At 37.6% G+C, this 18,007-nt stretch overlaps 1 protein-coding gene across 1 annotated transcript in view; it reads right to left on the reverse strand.

Annotated features, from left to right (window-relative positions):
- Positions 1 to 7,850: 7,850 nt before the first annotated feature.
- LOC122814254 (phosphatidylinositol 3-kinase regulatory subunit alpha-like) overlaps positions 7,851 to 18,007 on the reverse strand; it is a 2,697,787-nt gene continuing 2,687,630 nt past the window's right edge. The window contains exon 5 of the mRNA XM_044086851.1: positions 7,851 to 7,936. Coding sequence (XP_043942786.1) covers positions 7,851 to 7,936 — 86 coding nt within the window. The remainder of the gene's footprint in view (positions 7,937 to 18,007) is intronic.

Below are 18,007 nucleotides of genomic sequence, written 5' to 3' on the forward strand. Positions count from 1 at the left end.
GAGGCTTACAAAGCTAGATATGTAGCTAAAGGCTACAGTCAAGTCGCTGGTATAGACTATAATGAAACATTTGCACTAACTGTGAGTATGATATCTGTACGAAGTCTAATGCAGATGGCAGCTCAGTATGATTTTGAATTGCACCAGATGGATGTACAAACGGCTTATTTACATGCTCCTATTGACTGTGAGGTGTATATGGAGCAACCTGAAGGTTTCAAAAAGAAATCAAATAATGATGAAAAATTGGTTTGTAAACTGAATAAGTCATGATATGGATTGAAACAATCAGGGCGTAACTGGAACAAAATGTTGGATGATTATTTTTGTGAAAATAGTTTTATCCAAAACCCCACAGACCACTGTGTATGCACTAAACAAGCTGAAAATGAGAAAACAGTCCTAATTATATGGGTTGACAATCTCATTATAACAGCTAGTGACAATGAATCACTAAACGATGTAAAGGAAATGCTCAAGGCTAAATTTAAATTGAAAGATCTGGGAAAGCTAAGACATTTTCTAGGCATTGACTTGACCCAGAATAGTGGTGAAGTAAAGATGAACCAAAAGAGGTACATCACAAAAATTCTTCAGAATTTGGTATGTCTAATTGTAAAGTAAGAAGTACCCCTTCCAAACAGTAACCAAACTTTGAATGTGTCAGTGAATCTACAGATCCAAGAAAATAGCGTGAGTTTGTGGGTAGTTTGATGTATGTTATGACAAGCATGAGACCTGATCTTAGCTGGGTTGTAAGTAAACTTTCACAATATTTGTCACAACTGAGTGAATTTCATTTAACACTAGCCAAATGTGCTAAGATACTTAAAAGGTACACTAGACAGAGAGCTGTGTTACAAGAAAAGTGAAGGGAAACTTCATAGCATACAGTGATGCAGACTGGGCAACAGATCAAAACGATAGACGTAGTACAACAGGTTATTGCTTTAGCCTCAATAGAGATGGGCCTATTATTTCATGGAAATCAAAGAAGCAACAAACGGTAGCTTTATCTACATGTGAGGCAGAGTACATGGCATTGGCAGCAACAACACAGGAGGGTTTGTACCTTGTGCAGCTGTTGAGTGGAATGGATGGAGAGTGCAAGTATGTGCCAGTAACAGTATTTGAGGACAATCAAAGAACAATCGCTTTGTCGAAGAATCCAGTAAGCCGACAGAGATGTAAACATGTTGACATTAAGTATAATTTTGTCAGGTCAGCACTTAATGATGACAAAATAAGCACTGAATATTGCCCGACAATGGACATGGTTGCAGATATTTTTACTAAACCTGCTATGAAATCGAAGATTGAAAAGTTCATGTATTACATATTTGGAATGTGAAGGAAAAGTTATCTAAAAATATGTTCTTAAAATGTATTGGTACACAGCATAAGAGCATGTGGGGGTGTTGGCTGATAATAATAAAAGAGAGTGAATGATCGTATGTGTGCTCTTACACTGATGTCGTTGGTGTGGAGAGGTCAAGAGAGGTCACATGACCATGTGCTTTATAAAATTGGAGGAAGCGAGGGTTGTTCCCTTCTTCCATTTTTATCCAGATTGATTGCCTTCATGCGTGTTTATTTTCCTCAGGAATGTATGTCTAACCCGACTTTCTTACCCTTAAGATGATCCTGCCAACAGGCTGATTTAAAAACTTGTGAACTATCTATGGTAAGTAATGAGTAACCCAATTTCTACATGTTTTTTTTAATTATACTTCACCTCAATGGTCCATTATATTTACATTGGGATCACCCTTTTTAGTCTAGGGATTTTAATGCTAATAGTTTCCTACTTGAAAGCTTATGTTGTTGAAATATATTTGTAATTTAATTAGATGATGAGATAATTTGCTTAGTGTATACTTTGTTTTAAAAATGAATGAAATTGTATTACAGCTGATTGTATGGGTTTTAGTTCTGATGAAATCCAGTTCATGTTGAACGAAAGCTTGTTCCTGCACTGAGGCACTCAGTGTTTGTATTTCACAGATATTGCAAATGTGTGTATACGAATGTATGTATGTATGTATGTATCAGTGTACCTATTGGCTTGTATAAGATCAAAGATAAGACATTCATTGTAATCCAATGCATTACATATAAACCAGTAAGCACTAATTTATCAAAAACAAACAAGAGACAAAGAAAATAGTATCTTTCACCCAGGCGAATCACCACACTACTACCACACCTCCTTGCATGTCTGAAAATATTGACTCTGATCATACAACAATAGCACAAAAAATAAGCATTCTTACCACACTGTTACCCAGTCTAGCAAATCATCATAGTTAGGACACACAGTGCAAAGCTATCTAAAACAATGATGCTTATCTATCTGCACATATCTATTTATCTATCTGTTTATCTCTCTCTCTCTCTATACATGTGGTGGTGCTGGGGTAGCTTTGTCACCTCACAGTAAGACATTGTCCTGCTTGATTCTCAGCGAAAGCGTCTTCTGTATGGAGACATGCGTGAATAGGCGTCAGGGCTGGCAACTCAGCACATAAAAATCTACTGCCAATCATTAGCGGACTGGAGTTCCGCTGTGGCGACCCCTAACAGCCGAAAGACACAACATTTAAAAAAAAAAAAAAAAAAAAAATATATATATATATATATAGAGATATATATATATATATATATATATATATATATATATATATATATATATACACACACACACACATAAGGTTTTTGCAGGTGGGGTAAGAACCCCTGCACCCTTCCCACACTCCATGCAGCTTATAAATTCTAACTTTGAGATTGCACATCAATAGGGAAAGGAAAAATTCAATCTATTCTCTCTATTGCAACATCCACTAAACATTTGAGTTTATGATTTCATAACTTTCACAAAATGCATGCTAAAGGAAGGACTGTTTTTTCTTCCAGTTTTATTACAGAAATATATGTGTGTGTGTGTGTGTGTGTGTGTGTGTGTGTGTGTGTATGCATGGGTTCCATTGGTTTGGTTGACAGGGAGTTTGGTTAACATATGTTTAACTGACCGCAGCTGGTCAGCTTTACAAATGGGTGACAGGTGTGTGAGAGCAACATTCCCTGAGTAGGGTAATCTTCCCTTTCTCTTTCCTGGGAATTGTGCAATCCTGGAATTAGTATATATCTATAATTTGCATGGGCAGTGAGGGATGCAAGGGAGTTTGCACTCCTGTAAAACATATTTTTTTTTGTGTTTTGTTTGAATGTGCTGAGGTTGCTTCTTGTTGCATAGTAGCATTGTTGCATTGTAGGATGTTGATCTTTACATTTTCAAAGTTGTGTGGTTTATCTTTTGGATGTTGACTTTTATTTAAGTTTATGTTTATGTCAACCAACTGAAGGAAAACCATATACACACACACACACACACACACACACACACACACACACACACACACACACATATGTGTGTGTGTGGGTTTACTATCACATGGCCGATCATCATTTAGATGAAAGTGACAATTGCTGACACAAATAGTTGGAAATCTGAACACCAACCAACCAAAATAGTGAACAGAGCATTTCAGCAATGTCGAATGTCGACTTTGCTGAACTGCTCACATCTGCCCAAATCTAACAACACTGTTTGCAGGGGGCAAGCCAACCTGCATCCCCCACACCCCCTTACTTATATATACAAACTCTGAGATCACACTACAGTGAGGGTAAGGGTACTTTTCCCCATCCCCACTATAGTGCAATCTGCACTGCAATGTTGGAGCTGACAACAGCAGCCATTCACTCTTGTCAGCTTTGACATTGTGGTGATCGCCCTACCGGTTCTGCTAAATGGGTTTCGCACATATTCCCTTCGTCTAAAAGATGATTGAATATGTGATAGTAAATCGTGTGTGTATGTGTGTGTGTGTGTGTGTGTGTGTGTGTGTGTGTGTGTGTGTGTGTGTGTGTGTGTGTGTATGTGTGTGTGTGCATGTGTGTGTAGACAGCCCGACATACATATATAGATACAGATCCATTCCATTCTTACATATGTGAGTATATAGATACAGAATTAGTAATGTCACTCGAGATGGTCTGACATTCCAGCTACATCATGAGACTTAAAGAAAAAAAATTCTTCATAGCATCAACGATGCTGACTAATTGTATAACTTGGAGTTGATCTCAACACTTTAAACAGTGGATATGTTAGTACTTGCCACAGTTTACAAAATATACTATTTTTTTAGAAGCGACTTTTGAGTACCTCATTTTGCAAGTTGATATAGTGCTTCATTGGCATTCAGAATATAAATTTCATTATATAATTCAGTGCATTTTAACAGGTGGAGGACTCATCACATAATACACTCACCACCATTTTGTACTAGTTTAAGCAGCTTAAATACTGATTATTTTAATAAAATTAAACATTTACTAATTGAAATCAGCAATGACTTGAATGCATAAAACTCCATGATGCTAAAAGAATAAACATGCACTCGCAATCATATAAAAGAGCTTAGAAAGTAAGATTTTATGACTTTTGCACAGTAATAAGGTATGAGTCAGTCTTCAAATGGTTTGGAGACCAGTAGCTGATAAGGCTCATGTAGTTGTGGTCTGTGATGCACATTATACTATGTGACTACAGCCTATTCAACATAGCTTGCATACATTGATATTGTAAATGCACAGAGTTGTGCACATGCACTGTGAATGCAACATATATAATTCACTAATTTAAGGCACTAGACCATGTAAATACTTGATATGAATGGACTGTAATGTATGTCACATTTGCAGGGCACATTTGGTCCAGAAGGAAAACACATGCATTTTGAAAACAAAAAGACTGGTTCTTATGTATCAATTGCTTTTTCATTTGTTTTTCCATTTTTAATTTGCCACTTACTAATTTTTGGCAGACAGGCTTTAATGTCAATCTCATTGAAATTTAAAACTATTTTTAACAGGCGAAACATCATTACTTGATATATTGACAACTCTCCAAATTTTGAATGTTGTATGTTGTAATCACTGATTAATTTAAAGTTGCTAGACAGTACAAAAATAGCAGTGAGTAATAAACAGTTTTAAAATAAAACACAGTAATGAGATGAACTCATAAAAAGCCATACAGTGTTAAAATAAAAAAATCCAAAATGAAATAGTAATAAATCTGCACTGTGGAACTATGAGAATAAACAAGTTTTTCAACCCCCTACAAAAGGATTGTTTTGTAGCACAGACTTCAAAGACCATATATTTAAGGCTTTTAATTCAAGTTCTGACCAATGAAAGAGTCACAGAAAACAGAGAAGCCATCAATCCAACAGCACAGATTTCACACAAAAAAACGTTTTTAATGTAATTCAAGTTTTGACTAGTATAAATCTGAAGCAAACAAACAAGAACCCCTAATTTACCTCTCAATAGCTCATACTTAATTTAGATGTTGCAGGCTATGCAAGTAATACATTTTACTCTGGGGCCAAGCAGATCCTTCAAAGGAAATAAACAAAACCCTGGTGGATCAATCAGCAGCACAAGAGTTCATAGATCATACAGTTATTGCATTTAATTCATTATTTGATTGGTGACCATTCAAAGGAAAAAAAAAAAAGACACCATCCACCCACACACACAAACTGATCAGTCAGCAGCACAGAATTAATTCACAGAGCCATAAAGTTAGTTCCTGCGGAGCATTCAGAGAAAACAGGTCACCCTATACAAATGGATAGCCTTACAGCACCGGCTTCATAGAGCATATCAATAAATGTAAACTCATACTTTGGCTTGTTGAATAGTTAGAACAAACAAAGAGGCTCTGCCATCTCAAATGTGCAGATGCATTTTTCAACAGCACATGCTTCATCTGCACCTCACAAATATATTACTTATTACCTCAGTACAGAATTGATAGTTTTATAACATGAGTACATTTAATTCCTGTCATGACATTTGGAACATTCAAATCAAGCAAACAAGACCCCCACCACAAATGGATTGCTTAGCAGAACAGGTTTATCGCATATGAATTTCTTATATTGAGTTATTGTTTTACCACAGTTAAACATTCAAAGCAAGCAAAAAAACCCAGTCTCCACTCAAATGGATTGTTTAGGACCCAAAACTTCAGATAGTATAAGATTAACAAATTTAAGTAATTTTTTGACCGGGGAGCATTCAGAGCAAGCGGACAAGTCCCCATAGTCAATTTTGTAACAGAGACTTCGTATTGCATAAAATTAATAAAGTAAATCCAAGCTTTGCCCATTAAAGTTGAATGGGCGTCTCTTCTTAATGCCATTTGTTTTTTGGGGGGGTCTATCTAACATATCATTTGGCTTTGATATGTTGAGGCTTAGTTAATTTCCTTCCTCTGAGACTCCACCGTCATCTGGTGACATACAGTATCTCTAATTGTAAATTGCATAATTGAAAAAAGAAACAAAACAAATATTCACTGCTATTGTCATATGTTTTTCAAAACATTATTTGGAAAATACATTTGCACATTAAATGCCAACAGTTACAGAAAGCTTATAACATGCCTTTTTTGTATATTTTTATTTGGCATAGCCAACAAAACAGCCTAAAAAAAGCTTACTTAGAAAAAAACATGTCCAGTGAGTATGTGAGAACCTGAAATGCACTGATCAATATGTTGTAATGCCTCCTGCTCCAATTTTGTTCTAGTGTGCCCAAGAGCTGAGAAGAAACAACTAATGCAAAATTTTGAACATCATTTTGATAATCCGCTTTTGCCATTGTGCTTCTATTCCAGTGTTTTTTTTCCAAACATCTTTATTAAATTTTCGCATATGACAAAGACAAAGGCAATCTTACATTTATATAAATGAAAAACATACAAAATGATACCACTTTAGTTGCAAATAGTTTACATCACAGACACCACTAAAACAACTGTAGTTGCAAACATTATACATCACTTATAAACTATATTGTCATTGTCAGTTAAGCATTATATGGCTTATTCAAATACTGCCTCTTAAACCTCTCTCCTGATCTGCATATACCGTTCCCACAATTCCCATCTCCTTCTTTGCAGTCTGCTCCTTCCCTTTTCCAAAGATCCAATTGTCAGCCGTTGCAGCTCTGCCACCACCTTCATCACCTCCAGCAAAGTTGATGAGCTTAAGCAGGAATATTTCCTAACTCAATATCTAGTCTTGGTAGAATAAGTATAAGATAATTTTTGAAGATGTTTCATAAATATTAGTATAAAAAAGCTAAATCAACTATTGTTTGACATCTGCATGTTTTCAGAAAAATATAAATGTCACTAGTATAGAGTATAGAATGAAAAAGATAAAACCACAAAAACAACTGTTTTAACATCCTTTAGCTAATAAGATTTATTCTCTTCACCAAATTTTCTCTTAACATCTCTTCTTAGCTGGAACATTCAGAGCAAACAAGCTAGCCCTCCTCGGTACATACACTAAATGATTGTTGAGCAGATTTTATACACTGTACACTTAATTTATGTTGATACCAGTAAAATGAATGCTCCATTCTTGTTAATAATGTTCTTTCCTGTAGACCATCTCAAGTTTTGGTAGCTCTTAGATATCATTGCTTAGTTATCTTCAGTTATGATTGCTCTGCTACAAACAGCTCCATTGCTTGCCATGTTCCTGTTTTTTGAGTATATCTCTATCACCATTAGTCAAGCAAACAGTTTTCTACTTCTTCCTTTCCCACGTTTAATGCTAGCACTAGTAACACTATTATAACTTCTTAATTGTATAATTAAAAAAAATTAGGTTACTGAAAGCCTTAATTCCAAGTAAGAAAGGATGCTACAATGCATTTCATTCAGAAATAATTACTTGATAAAGGCAGCTGCACTTTAATGGTCAAACAGATAAAAAGGATTCTGGCCGCATACCTTCCATAGTATATTTTCCCTTGGAGCAGCCACTTCCAGCAGGACAGAAAACACCTAAAATAAAAGCAAAACTGTAATTAAAAATGTGCACAGAGCATTTATGTTGCCATAATAAGCAGCCACCCTAGCTGTATGTACAATTATAAACCTGCCTCTTAGCCAATTAAACTACAAACTCAACATCTCATTGAAAATTCAAGTAGCACATTTACCAAAGAATCAAGCTGTATCATCCATTACAAAGTGAATGAACACCATGGGAAGCTGGTAACTTCAGTACAAGGTGAGGGTGCAGAGAGTACCTGAATTGTTGAGGCTAAATGGAATGTGGTAGAGTTACATTAGACAGGGACAGCTTTGAGGGTTGTCATAGCTTTTAATACATAATTACTCTTATACCACTGCACATGAGATATGACATTCTAGCAGTAGTTCTCCCCTTCAGGAAATGTACCAGTGCTAATGTGGGAAATTAACATTTCTGACATATGAGGCATTTAAAAAGTACCACTATGATACCATAAAATCTAGGATCTTAGAGAACTGCTTGCCTTTTCTATAGAACTACCAACTGATTTAGTAAATTATTTGAGATATATATCCTCCTACTGAAATTCCTTGTCAATAACTTACATGAACATTCTAATGTGCAAGGCTGCCAAGCTGCATTATACATAGTGTCTATTAGGTATATCATATGAATATATGACTTATTTTCAGAATATTGAAAACCACTATCGGTCCAAAATATGTTTTTAATGTGGTGTCATTGCATTAGGTTATAGCTCCCAAAATGTTTGATATTTTCTAGTAATACTTTCTGTTCAACAAATCTGGATAGTCAGTTATAAACTGTAGTTTTATTGTGCTTTAATTGCAGAGGTAATAAAACAGATGCATGTTGACTTCCTCAGTGCTAGGTCACAGTTCCTGTTAACACTTTTACCTTCTGTTTTTTCATGTATTGAAATTTCAAATGCAGGAAAATATAATTTTCATGCCAAATAAACAGTGTGCAAGTATAAATGAAAATCAAATAAATAATAAATGACAAATGTTTTTAGCAGTAGTCACTTTATTTAAATCAACAAAATTTCATATTCCTCAGTAAAGTATGATACTGCCATGAAGGTTCTGCAATGGTGCAGGAGCTGAATTATTAGTAATTGGTTGGTTGAGAAGGTGCAAAGAAAACATGCAAAAAAAAAAAAAAAAAAGAAAGGATACATTGCATCTTTACCTTTGTGGAAAAGAGAAGGTATTGATAAATTTCCTGGAAATGAAGGATTCAGATTCTACAAGCTCTAGTTTTTTTTATGTCTGCAGATAATTGGCCTACAATAATTCAGAGGAATTATACAAAGGAAGATTTACCAGAAGGTTCTAGGGATTCTCAAACAAAGGGTCCTCTTCTGGGTCAAATACGCAGCAACTCATGCAAGAAAAAAAATACATTCATTAGCAGTATTTTCCAAAGATAAAGGGTTCCGTGCAACCACCAAATATCTACATCAGGACAGAGGTCTCAAAAGATGGCACTAGAGGACATTGGGACAGAACCAATAGAGAGGTAAATCAAAGGATGAAGGACAGCATGGTCTTTTCTTTTCTGTAAATACATAGTTTACATAGTGCAATCAACTCAACAGTGTACATTCCTCCAGAAAGGTAATAAGTGGCAAGCAAAGTAGGAGCCAGGAAGAAGTAAGTGAAAACAGGCAGTTGCAATGGGAATAGTGCTGTGCAGAAGGGATTGAGGTGCAAATTCTGAAAAATAAAGATGAGGTGGGAGAACTGCAGTGTAAGGTGGAAGACAGAGAGGGGCAGAATGTTAGACTGAAGTTACAGCAAGGGAGGATATGTATGGTGAGGGAAAAAGGTAAACCAACGGAGGAAAATACAGAGAGACAGTGGGACCTTGTAAACAGAAGAATGAAGTGGAGAATATGGGTCAACTTTGTAGACTTAAGAAGACATTGACTGAATACACTCTGAGTAGTGGTTGCTCCAACAAAAATACATCATGTTTTATTCCCTACCATTTAGAACTTCATTATAGGGATACAGACTATACTATTTGACAGAGAAAGAATGAGAAAGGGAAAGGGTAATGTTCATATGAAGGGGCATAACAATGTTGACAAATTGTGGTTAAGTGGAACATTTTCAGAAGTCAAAAATGAAACATAATGCCTAGGATAGTTAGGATGACATGAATAGTGTCTTAAAGGCAGCTTCAGGAAAGGTAAGTAAGATAGTGAGTTGGAAGCATGGAGAGTTGAGAATGGTCTATGAGGAGAAGTAAATATAGATGACACACTGGTACAGAAAATGAAATCTCCTGAGAGTTTATTGATTTATAAATCCTGTAATTACTGGTATATAAGCAGTGACAGGGATTTCAAAGGTGAGAAGAGAGAAGAAGAAACTTGAGGGTAGTAAATATTGAGTATATGTAAGGAGGAAGAGATAAATAGTATTGAAAAGAAATCATGCATAAATGATTATCATATTGTTGGTAATGGCAAGCAAGAAAGAGGATTATCTCAGCAAGGGGTAGATGGTGGATGAAGCAGAAAAAGAACAATAGCAAATATAATAAGAAGGGGAGAAATGCATGTTGTGAATAAGGATGGGGACAAGGAACCATGGGAAAGGATGGAAAAGTAGAACAAATACATTCCTGCTCTGTGATTGAAATTTTTGTGAAATAGTCTGTGCACTCTAAGGACCTCTTACTAAGCTGGCCACTATCCTCTTTTTTCTTGACCAGTAGACTATAAGGCATATTTGTCATCTCTTTAATTGCTTTGTATTGGTGATAAATTGATTTCTGTCAGTTATAATTTGACCTGAGGGTGAGAAGCCCACAACCCTACCCCCTTTCCCACTCACCCCACCTTACCCTAATATTATACTTCCTATATACACATTTCACTTGTGACTCTTATTCCAATACCCTCACCAAAGGACCTTACTACTTCTATACATACACTTCTGTTTCTTGTTTTCTTCTTCCCTATTTCCATTTAATTTTTAGCCCTATTCCCAAAAAGCTTTCTCCATGCTTTGCACTATATCCATTCATAATCACTACTCTCCCTAATACTAACTATTTATTCCAGATTGTATCCTTTACTTTTCCCACATAAACCCTCACTACTTCTTATTCTGACTACTTTATACTCTAGTCTTTCATACTCCTCCATTCCTTACATTCCAGAGAAGATACCAGGACAACCTAACTCGCTTCTTTTATAGAAAGTACTTCTCTATCTTGTACCAGTTTTCAGAATCCACCATCACTGTATTGCCTGCTGCCCTGCAATATCTTGTTTCCTTCCTCATTGATACTTACCCACTACCTCACATCTATAAAACACAGATTCCTGTACTTAATTATGCTACTCTTTAGCTTATCTTCTATTCATCTCTTCCTACTGTGCCATCTTTCATCCTACCATGACTCAATAATATCACTCATCATCTGTCCAACTCTGTCCCAGCCACCTGTCCATACTTCCTGTTTACACTCTCCACACAATGCAACAAACTTATTTAATAAGGCACACTGATGTCCCACTCACCAGGCTGAACAAGAAGAAAATTATAGTCAGCTGCCTGTCGGGTGCCAGGATCTGCCACATAACACATGCACTCAAGTCACTCCACAACAAGTACAAATACGACTCTTTCATTTTCCATGCTGGAGTGAATGACTTGAGATGTACCTCCCTGGACTACATGAAAAGAGACATGGAAGAGCTCTTGGATCATGTGGCCTAGGCAGGTATGACACTAGCCCTGAGTAGCATCCTGCCTTCACCCAGAATGATACCACAGTATAAGGACAAAATGATTAACTTCAACAATTGGCTAAGCTTTTGGTGTCATTCAAAGGGGATCCAGTATCTGTCTGCCTGGGAAGACATGATCGACAAACCATGATGCTTTGCCAGAGATGGTCTGCACCTGTCACCCCTGGGATTCAGGTTACTGGCTAAACCTCTTGCTACCTCTATAGTGCTTTTTTTATGCAAGGTTCAAAGGATAAAACCACCACCATAACAGATACAAGCATGCAAAATCTGAAGGTAATGCTACTCAATGCCAGAAGTCTAAACCTCAAAATGCACTCTCTCGAGGCACTCCTAAAAATGGAGAACATTGATATCTGTGCAGTAACTGAGACCTGGTTCAAGGCTCCAGAGAGCACCCCTGCAATACCAGGCTACAACTCTTACCACACTTTTCGGCCACAAAACCAAGACCGAAACACTAAAGGTGGAGGAGTGTCCATATTCACCAAGTATATAAACACTTCCCGGCTAGTTGCCCAACACAATGCATCTGAAATTCTCCAGGTGCAACTAACACTAGGTAAGACTGCAATCCAAATTGTAGCTTGCTACAGATCCCCAACAATGCCACAAGATTCTCACTATACCTTTCTAAACATACTGGAAAATATTAAGATACAACCTAACACCCTAATACTGGGTGATTTCAACTACCCTGCCATTAACTGGGAAAACTACTCAGGTACCAACTCCTTTTCCCAACGGTTCTTGGAATTCATAAATTCAAACGCCCTGGATCAACTAATCCATTGTCCCACCAGGGGCTCCAATATCCTAGACCTGGTCATTACCAACATGGGACATGGATGCTCCACACCAGTGGTCACCCCCTCATTGGTCAGGTCTGACCATAAGCAAATCACCCTTGACATCCACATCCCACCCCCACCCCCCAGTAAGGAAACCTCCTTAAAAAACTTCTCCAAAGCCAACTTCATGCTACTCAAGTCAGAAGTGACAAACTTCATGACACCCATGCAGATGGAATCTGAAAGTTTGAATGCAGATTGCTACACTAAGGCAATGTACGAGTACATCCACTCATGCATGAATCGTGCCATCCCAAATAGAACCAAGATGCTCTTCTCCAAAAAAAGGAAGCCAATCTGGTGGTCCCTGCTATAAACAAACTATACAACAGAAGGAAGAAACTGTTGTAGAAAAGAGGAAAATCCCAGGATGCAAAAAACTCCCTGACCAGCCTCAGTAAGAAGACAAGATCCCTCATAAAATCCTCAAAAGCTAGTTACGAAAATAAAATTGCCAAAGATTCCAAAGACAATCACAAGGCATTCTATAGTTATGTCAAGAATCTAAATGGCAATGCTCAGATCTGCTCTGAGCTACAACAGAATGGCATTAAATATACTGATCCCAAGGATATTGCCAATATCCTGGCAGATCGATTTAGTGCCAACTTCACCCCCCTCACCCCCTAAAGGGCCCATCTCAATACCAAAAGTTTGCCAAATTCCGGTAATCACGGCCACACAGGTAGAAACCGCACTCTTCAAACTAAGAACACAGCACCCATGGGACCAGATGACATCCCAGGCTGTGTACTACATGAACTACAAAATGAACTGGCACCTCACCTAAGTGTCATGTTTAATCATAGCCTCACCTCAGGCTTCATGCCCACTGAGTGGTGCACAGCTACAGTTATCCCACTCCACAAGGGGGGATTCGCCTTGGATCCCGGGAACTACTGGCCCATCAGTCTGACAAGCCTGATCTGCAAGGGCATGGAACACAGTATCATGGAACTTATAAACAAAGACTTTGGCAACCTTCAAACACTGGACCCCACTCAGTTTGGGTTTGTGAAGGGCCAATCTTGTCTCCTGAATTGACGTCTTTGAATCAGTCTCCAGAGCTGTGGACGAGGGTAACGTGGTCCATACAGCCTACCTGGACCTCGCCAAGGCCTTCGACACCATCCCCCTCTCTGGAATCATAGATAAACTTACTAAGCTGGGCATAAATCCCTATGTCACTTGATGGGTTGCCATCTGGCTTACTGACAGAGTCCAGACTGTAAAAATAGCTGACTCCAAATCCAGCTCCAGACAAGTGACAAGTGGAGTACCTCAGGGTTCAGTCCTGGGACCACTCTTGTTTGGCATCTACTTTTCTGAAGTACAGGCCAGCACTAAGGGATTCTGGCTAACAAAGTTCGCAGATGACTGCAAACTGGGAGTCGTTATTGAATCCCCAAATGATGTGGATATTCTACAAAAGGGCCTTACAGAAACAGAGGCCTGGTGCCAGAGCCATGGGCTCAAGCTTAATGCCAAGAAATGTATAGTTATCCCCTTTGGAAAAAAACACGTACCCATGAATTACCACATAGGTGGCAGTACACTAAACATCGAAAGTGTGATGAGAGACTTAGAGACACAGGTGGACAGTGGTCTCACTTTCAATAACCACAACAGTCAGGAAATCCTTCTATGTGGCACACCTCATCACTAAGGGCTTTTCATCACTGTACTCATCCCTCATTAGACCCAAAAGTAACTCCACATTTTATTATAAATGGATGGACAAACAGATACAGGGAGATTTGAATGCAGACAAAAATATGCTATCAGGAAATTAATCACCTTTCTAAATGGTTTGACAGGAAATTGATAGTTGTATGATTTCCTAATATTACCGCGTGGTATCAAATCACTGCCCTAAGTCATCAATACCGTGCACTACACCACTGCTAAGGACACTAGTGACTATTTAAGATTGCTAATATTATGACCTAGGGCTCTTAGTACTGATTCTGCATGATGACTGGCAGTCCAGTATGACACGCATAAGACACTGACATATGGGGGTCAAAGAATACTGCCCTGTCCAGCAAATTAGTTTATGGCATTACTTACTGCTGAGATATCCACATATAGATGCCTTATTAATCTTTGTGACAGTGACCTCCTAGTTACTTTTACTCCTACCCTCTAAACTGAAGACTCATCCTTGATAAAGTACTGATTGATTTGTGCAGAATTTTATTCTAACCATATTCAGGCAGTACTGTTACCGGATCTCCTAAGTTTGAGTAAAATCAACAAATTCCATTTCTACAAAGAATTGTAAAAAGGAAGAAACAGTATTCTTTGGACTATCTTTGTGTCTGTAAATGCTGGAACTAGTGCATGCTGTTTAAAACACAAACAGGAAAGAAAAATCAGAGAAAAGCGGACTGAGTGAAAACAAAACAGATCATGCACACTGGCAAGCCGCACTGTCTGTCACTGTAAATCCTATGGGGCAAAATTAAAGTAAAACATCTATATCATTTATAATTGTGTTTGAGTAGTACTGAGTTCCAAAGCTAACAAAGTAAAAAAATATTTTATTTTCAACATAACACTTAGAGAAAAAACATTGGTTTTAAATATTTTTATCTTTGCAGCTATGTGACTTACTAGGCATGTATGTCTGTGCATGTGAAGGGAGAGGGGAAAAGATCTTCAATTTTGTATTACCAGTAATAATTTAAATATGTACTTTTAAAGCAAAGGTCTTACTAGGACTGAATATTCTCCGTGTGCATTCTTTACAGAGTCAAGAACTCAAGACTGCTAGTTTTCTCATTTTATTGTTACACAAATCACCATTAAGTTGCAATTAGCCCTAACTGGATACTTAATGAAATAAAGATGAGCTATCTAGGTGTCTAATTTAGTAAATGGTCATCACTGATTGCTTACAGTCTGACTGATGTAGGCATCAACAGCATGATGTTTGGTACATAAGGTGAGCTACTCAACTCATTGGTTGTTCTCTCAAGAAAGATAGCTAAACATGCAACTGATAAGGAATGCTTATCAAAATGACATGATGTTTAAACATGTAATTGCCTAAAGTATGGTGTTTACATTCTGGGATTAAGCATTTAATGTTAGATTTTATTTCTTACTGCTGAGTTATCCACATATAGATGCATTGTTAATCTTCGTGACAGTGCCCCCACCCCCTACCCCCAGATATTTTTACTCCTAGTCACTGGTATTACTTTAGTGGAGTAGCAAAAATATGGCATTAGGCCAGTGTAATCTGTCCACTGAAAAATTTGCACAAGGACAATTCTCTTATTCTTGGTTTTACATCAGCTGAATACTACAAGCGTCCTTAAAATGATCTACATAATACCATGTACCCTGTCTCAAACAAGGAAGTACATTTGTTCCTGGGATGGAATCATTTTAATTCTGGTGCTCAGTCATGCCAGGGAAGACAGTATTACAGGTAGAAAAGGATAGTTAGTCAGTCATAGTGATTTGATCAAGGTGGAAGAATTACTGGAAAGCAAAAGGTGTACAGTTCGACCGGAACAGGAAGTTATTTTCTATCTCCCACTTTTTCTTTATTATAGTTAAGACATGATACTTACCTACTTGCTTCCATGGTGAGATAATAGCGTGCATCTTATTTAGAAGCATGCTGAGAGTCATAACTATGCTTTTATGTAAATAATGCCCTCTTTCTTAAGAAGGAAATTAACTGACATACTTGTTAAAGCAAAATTGCACCCAATAAAACAAAGACTACAACTGCTTCAGGATTCCATCCTCTTTAAGTTCCATAACCAGGAATCCTTCTTCAGTCTTCCTAGACAGCTTACAACTAAATTCTCTACTTACAATCTTCAGTTCTTTGTCTCACCTGTAAGCACCCTTCTACATCATGATAAACTATACTGCACCTACAGGGATCATGCTATAGGAATCCCTACTCCCTTTGCTAAGAGAAGTACAGTCCTTCCCACTGTTTTGCTTAAATGTAAAAAAAAAAAAAAAAAAAAAAAAAAAATCTCAAAAGTAGCACAAATGTAAGTACTTCCAAGCTGGAAGCCATAATGGATTCTGAAACTCAGAACAGGAAAGCTGAATGTGTGAAAATCAGACTTGCATATATTAAGTCCCAGACTGCTGTGTCTTAGACTATTCCCTTTCTTTTGAGGTATGGTAAAAAAAGGTTAGTATATAAAGTAGTGGGGGTATGGGGGTGCATCCTGCACAATGAGTGTGTGTGTACAGAGGGGTTTCCCTCCTGAAAAATAAATTTTAAAAGAGAACAATGATTTTCAATATTCACAGTTCTCCACTAGTTTTTGCTGTTTCATTTTTGTAATCCTGGGTCTTGGAACTGCAATATGGAACCCTCCCAATCCCCATATATAACAACATTTGCCACTAATCCATAAATCTGCATGTTCTCTTGTTTTCCTTTAGTTTCCAAAGCCTGAATTTAAACCTCTTTCTTATCCATTTCTCTTCACAACCCTTCTACCCTATCCCCTATTACTTAACCTCATTCCTCTGCTTCCTCCTCTTGTACTTATTCACAGGTTCATAGTAGACTAACTGCCCTTGTGGCCCATTTTAAGGCTAACCAATTTCCCCATTTAAGAATCAAACCCTGTACCTTGTGTATGTAAGGTAAACACCTTAACCATTAAGCCAATCTGCCATCCTCCTTAATCTATTTGTATATATTGTACATACTACACACACACACACACACACACACACACACACATACACACACACACACACACACACACACACACACACACACACACACACACACATAAATTAACAAACGGGCAGCATGTACATACATAATGCAGGCCTTCCTATTGTAATCAATAGCCATCCGACAGCTTGAACATTGGCTCTAGATGATTGTTACTGTTGAAGTGTATCATTATCCCATGGATAAAAAACAGTAAAAGGGGGTTGTGGATGGATAAAGAATATGCATCTAAAATGTGTATGGCAAGGATTACAGAATGGAAGTATCTGGTGGTTAAGACATAAGTCTATTTCTGCTTATAATGTCATGAAATCACTAGATGGATAAAAGATCGTGATTCACATCATGCTCATTTCATTTAGTACTGCAGAGTACAACCAAATATCTGACAGTTTAGCTCAGAGGGTACATGCTACAGGCAGGGCCAGCTTTAGATGAAATGGCATCCTAGGTCAAGGATTCTATGGTGCCCTCCCATTGCCTACTGTATCCCCCCATGCACATCCACTCAGTCCATCCCCCATCCTGGCCTCCCCTCACACCATTCATGTTGCTTCTTTTTTCTTTCAGTCACATTTTGTCTTACATGTCAGCCTTTCCCTAGCAACTTTTAATGCAACCTAACTTGCCAAGCCTGCACTGCAATAACTGTGGAATAAGTCATTGAATTATTCAGGTGGGGGTCACTGGACTGCTAGCCACTGTTTGCTAGATGTTTTATGAGCAT

The sequence above is a fragment of the Protopterus annectens genome, chromosome 10.part0 (genome assembly GCF_019279795.1).
Source record: "Protopterus annectens isolate FY-2018-M chromosome 10.part0, PAN1.0, whole genome shotgun sequence".
Lineage (NCBI taxonomy): Eukaryota > Metazoa > Chordata > Ceratodontiformes > Protopteridae > Protopterus > Protopterus annectens.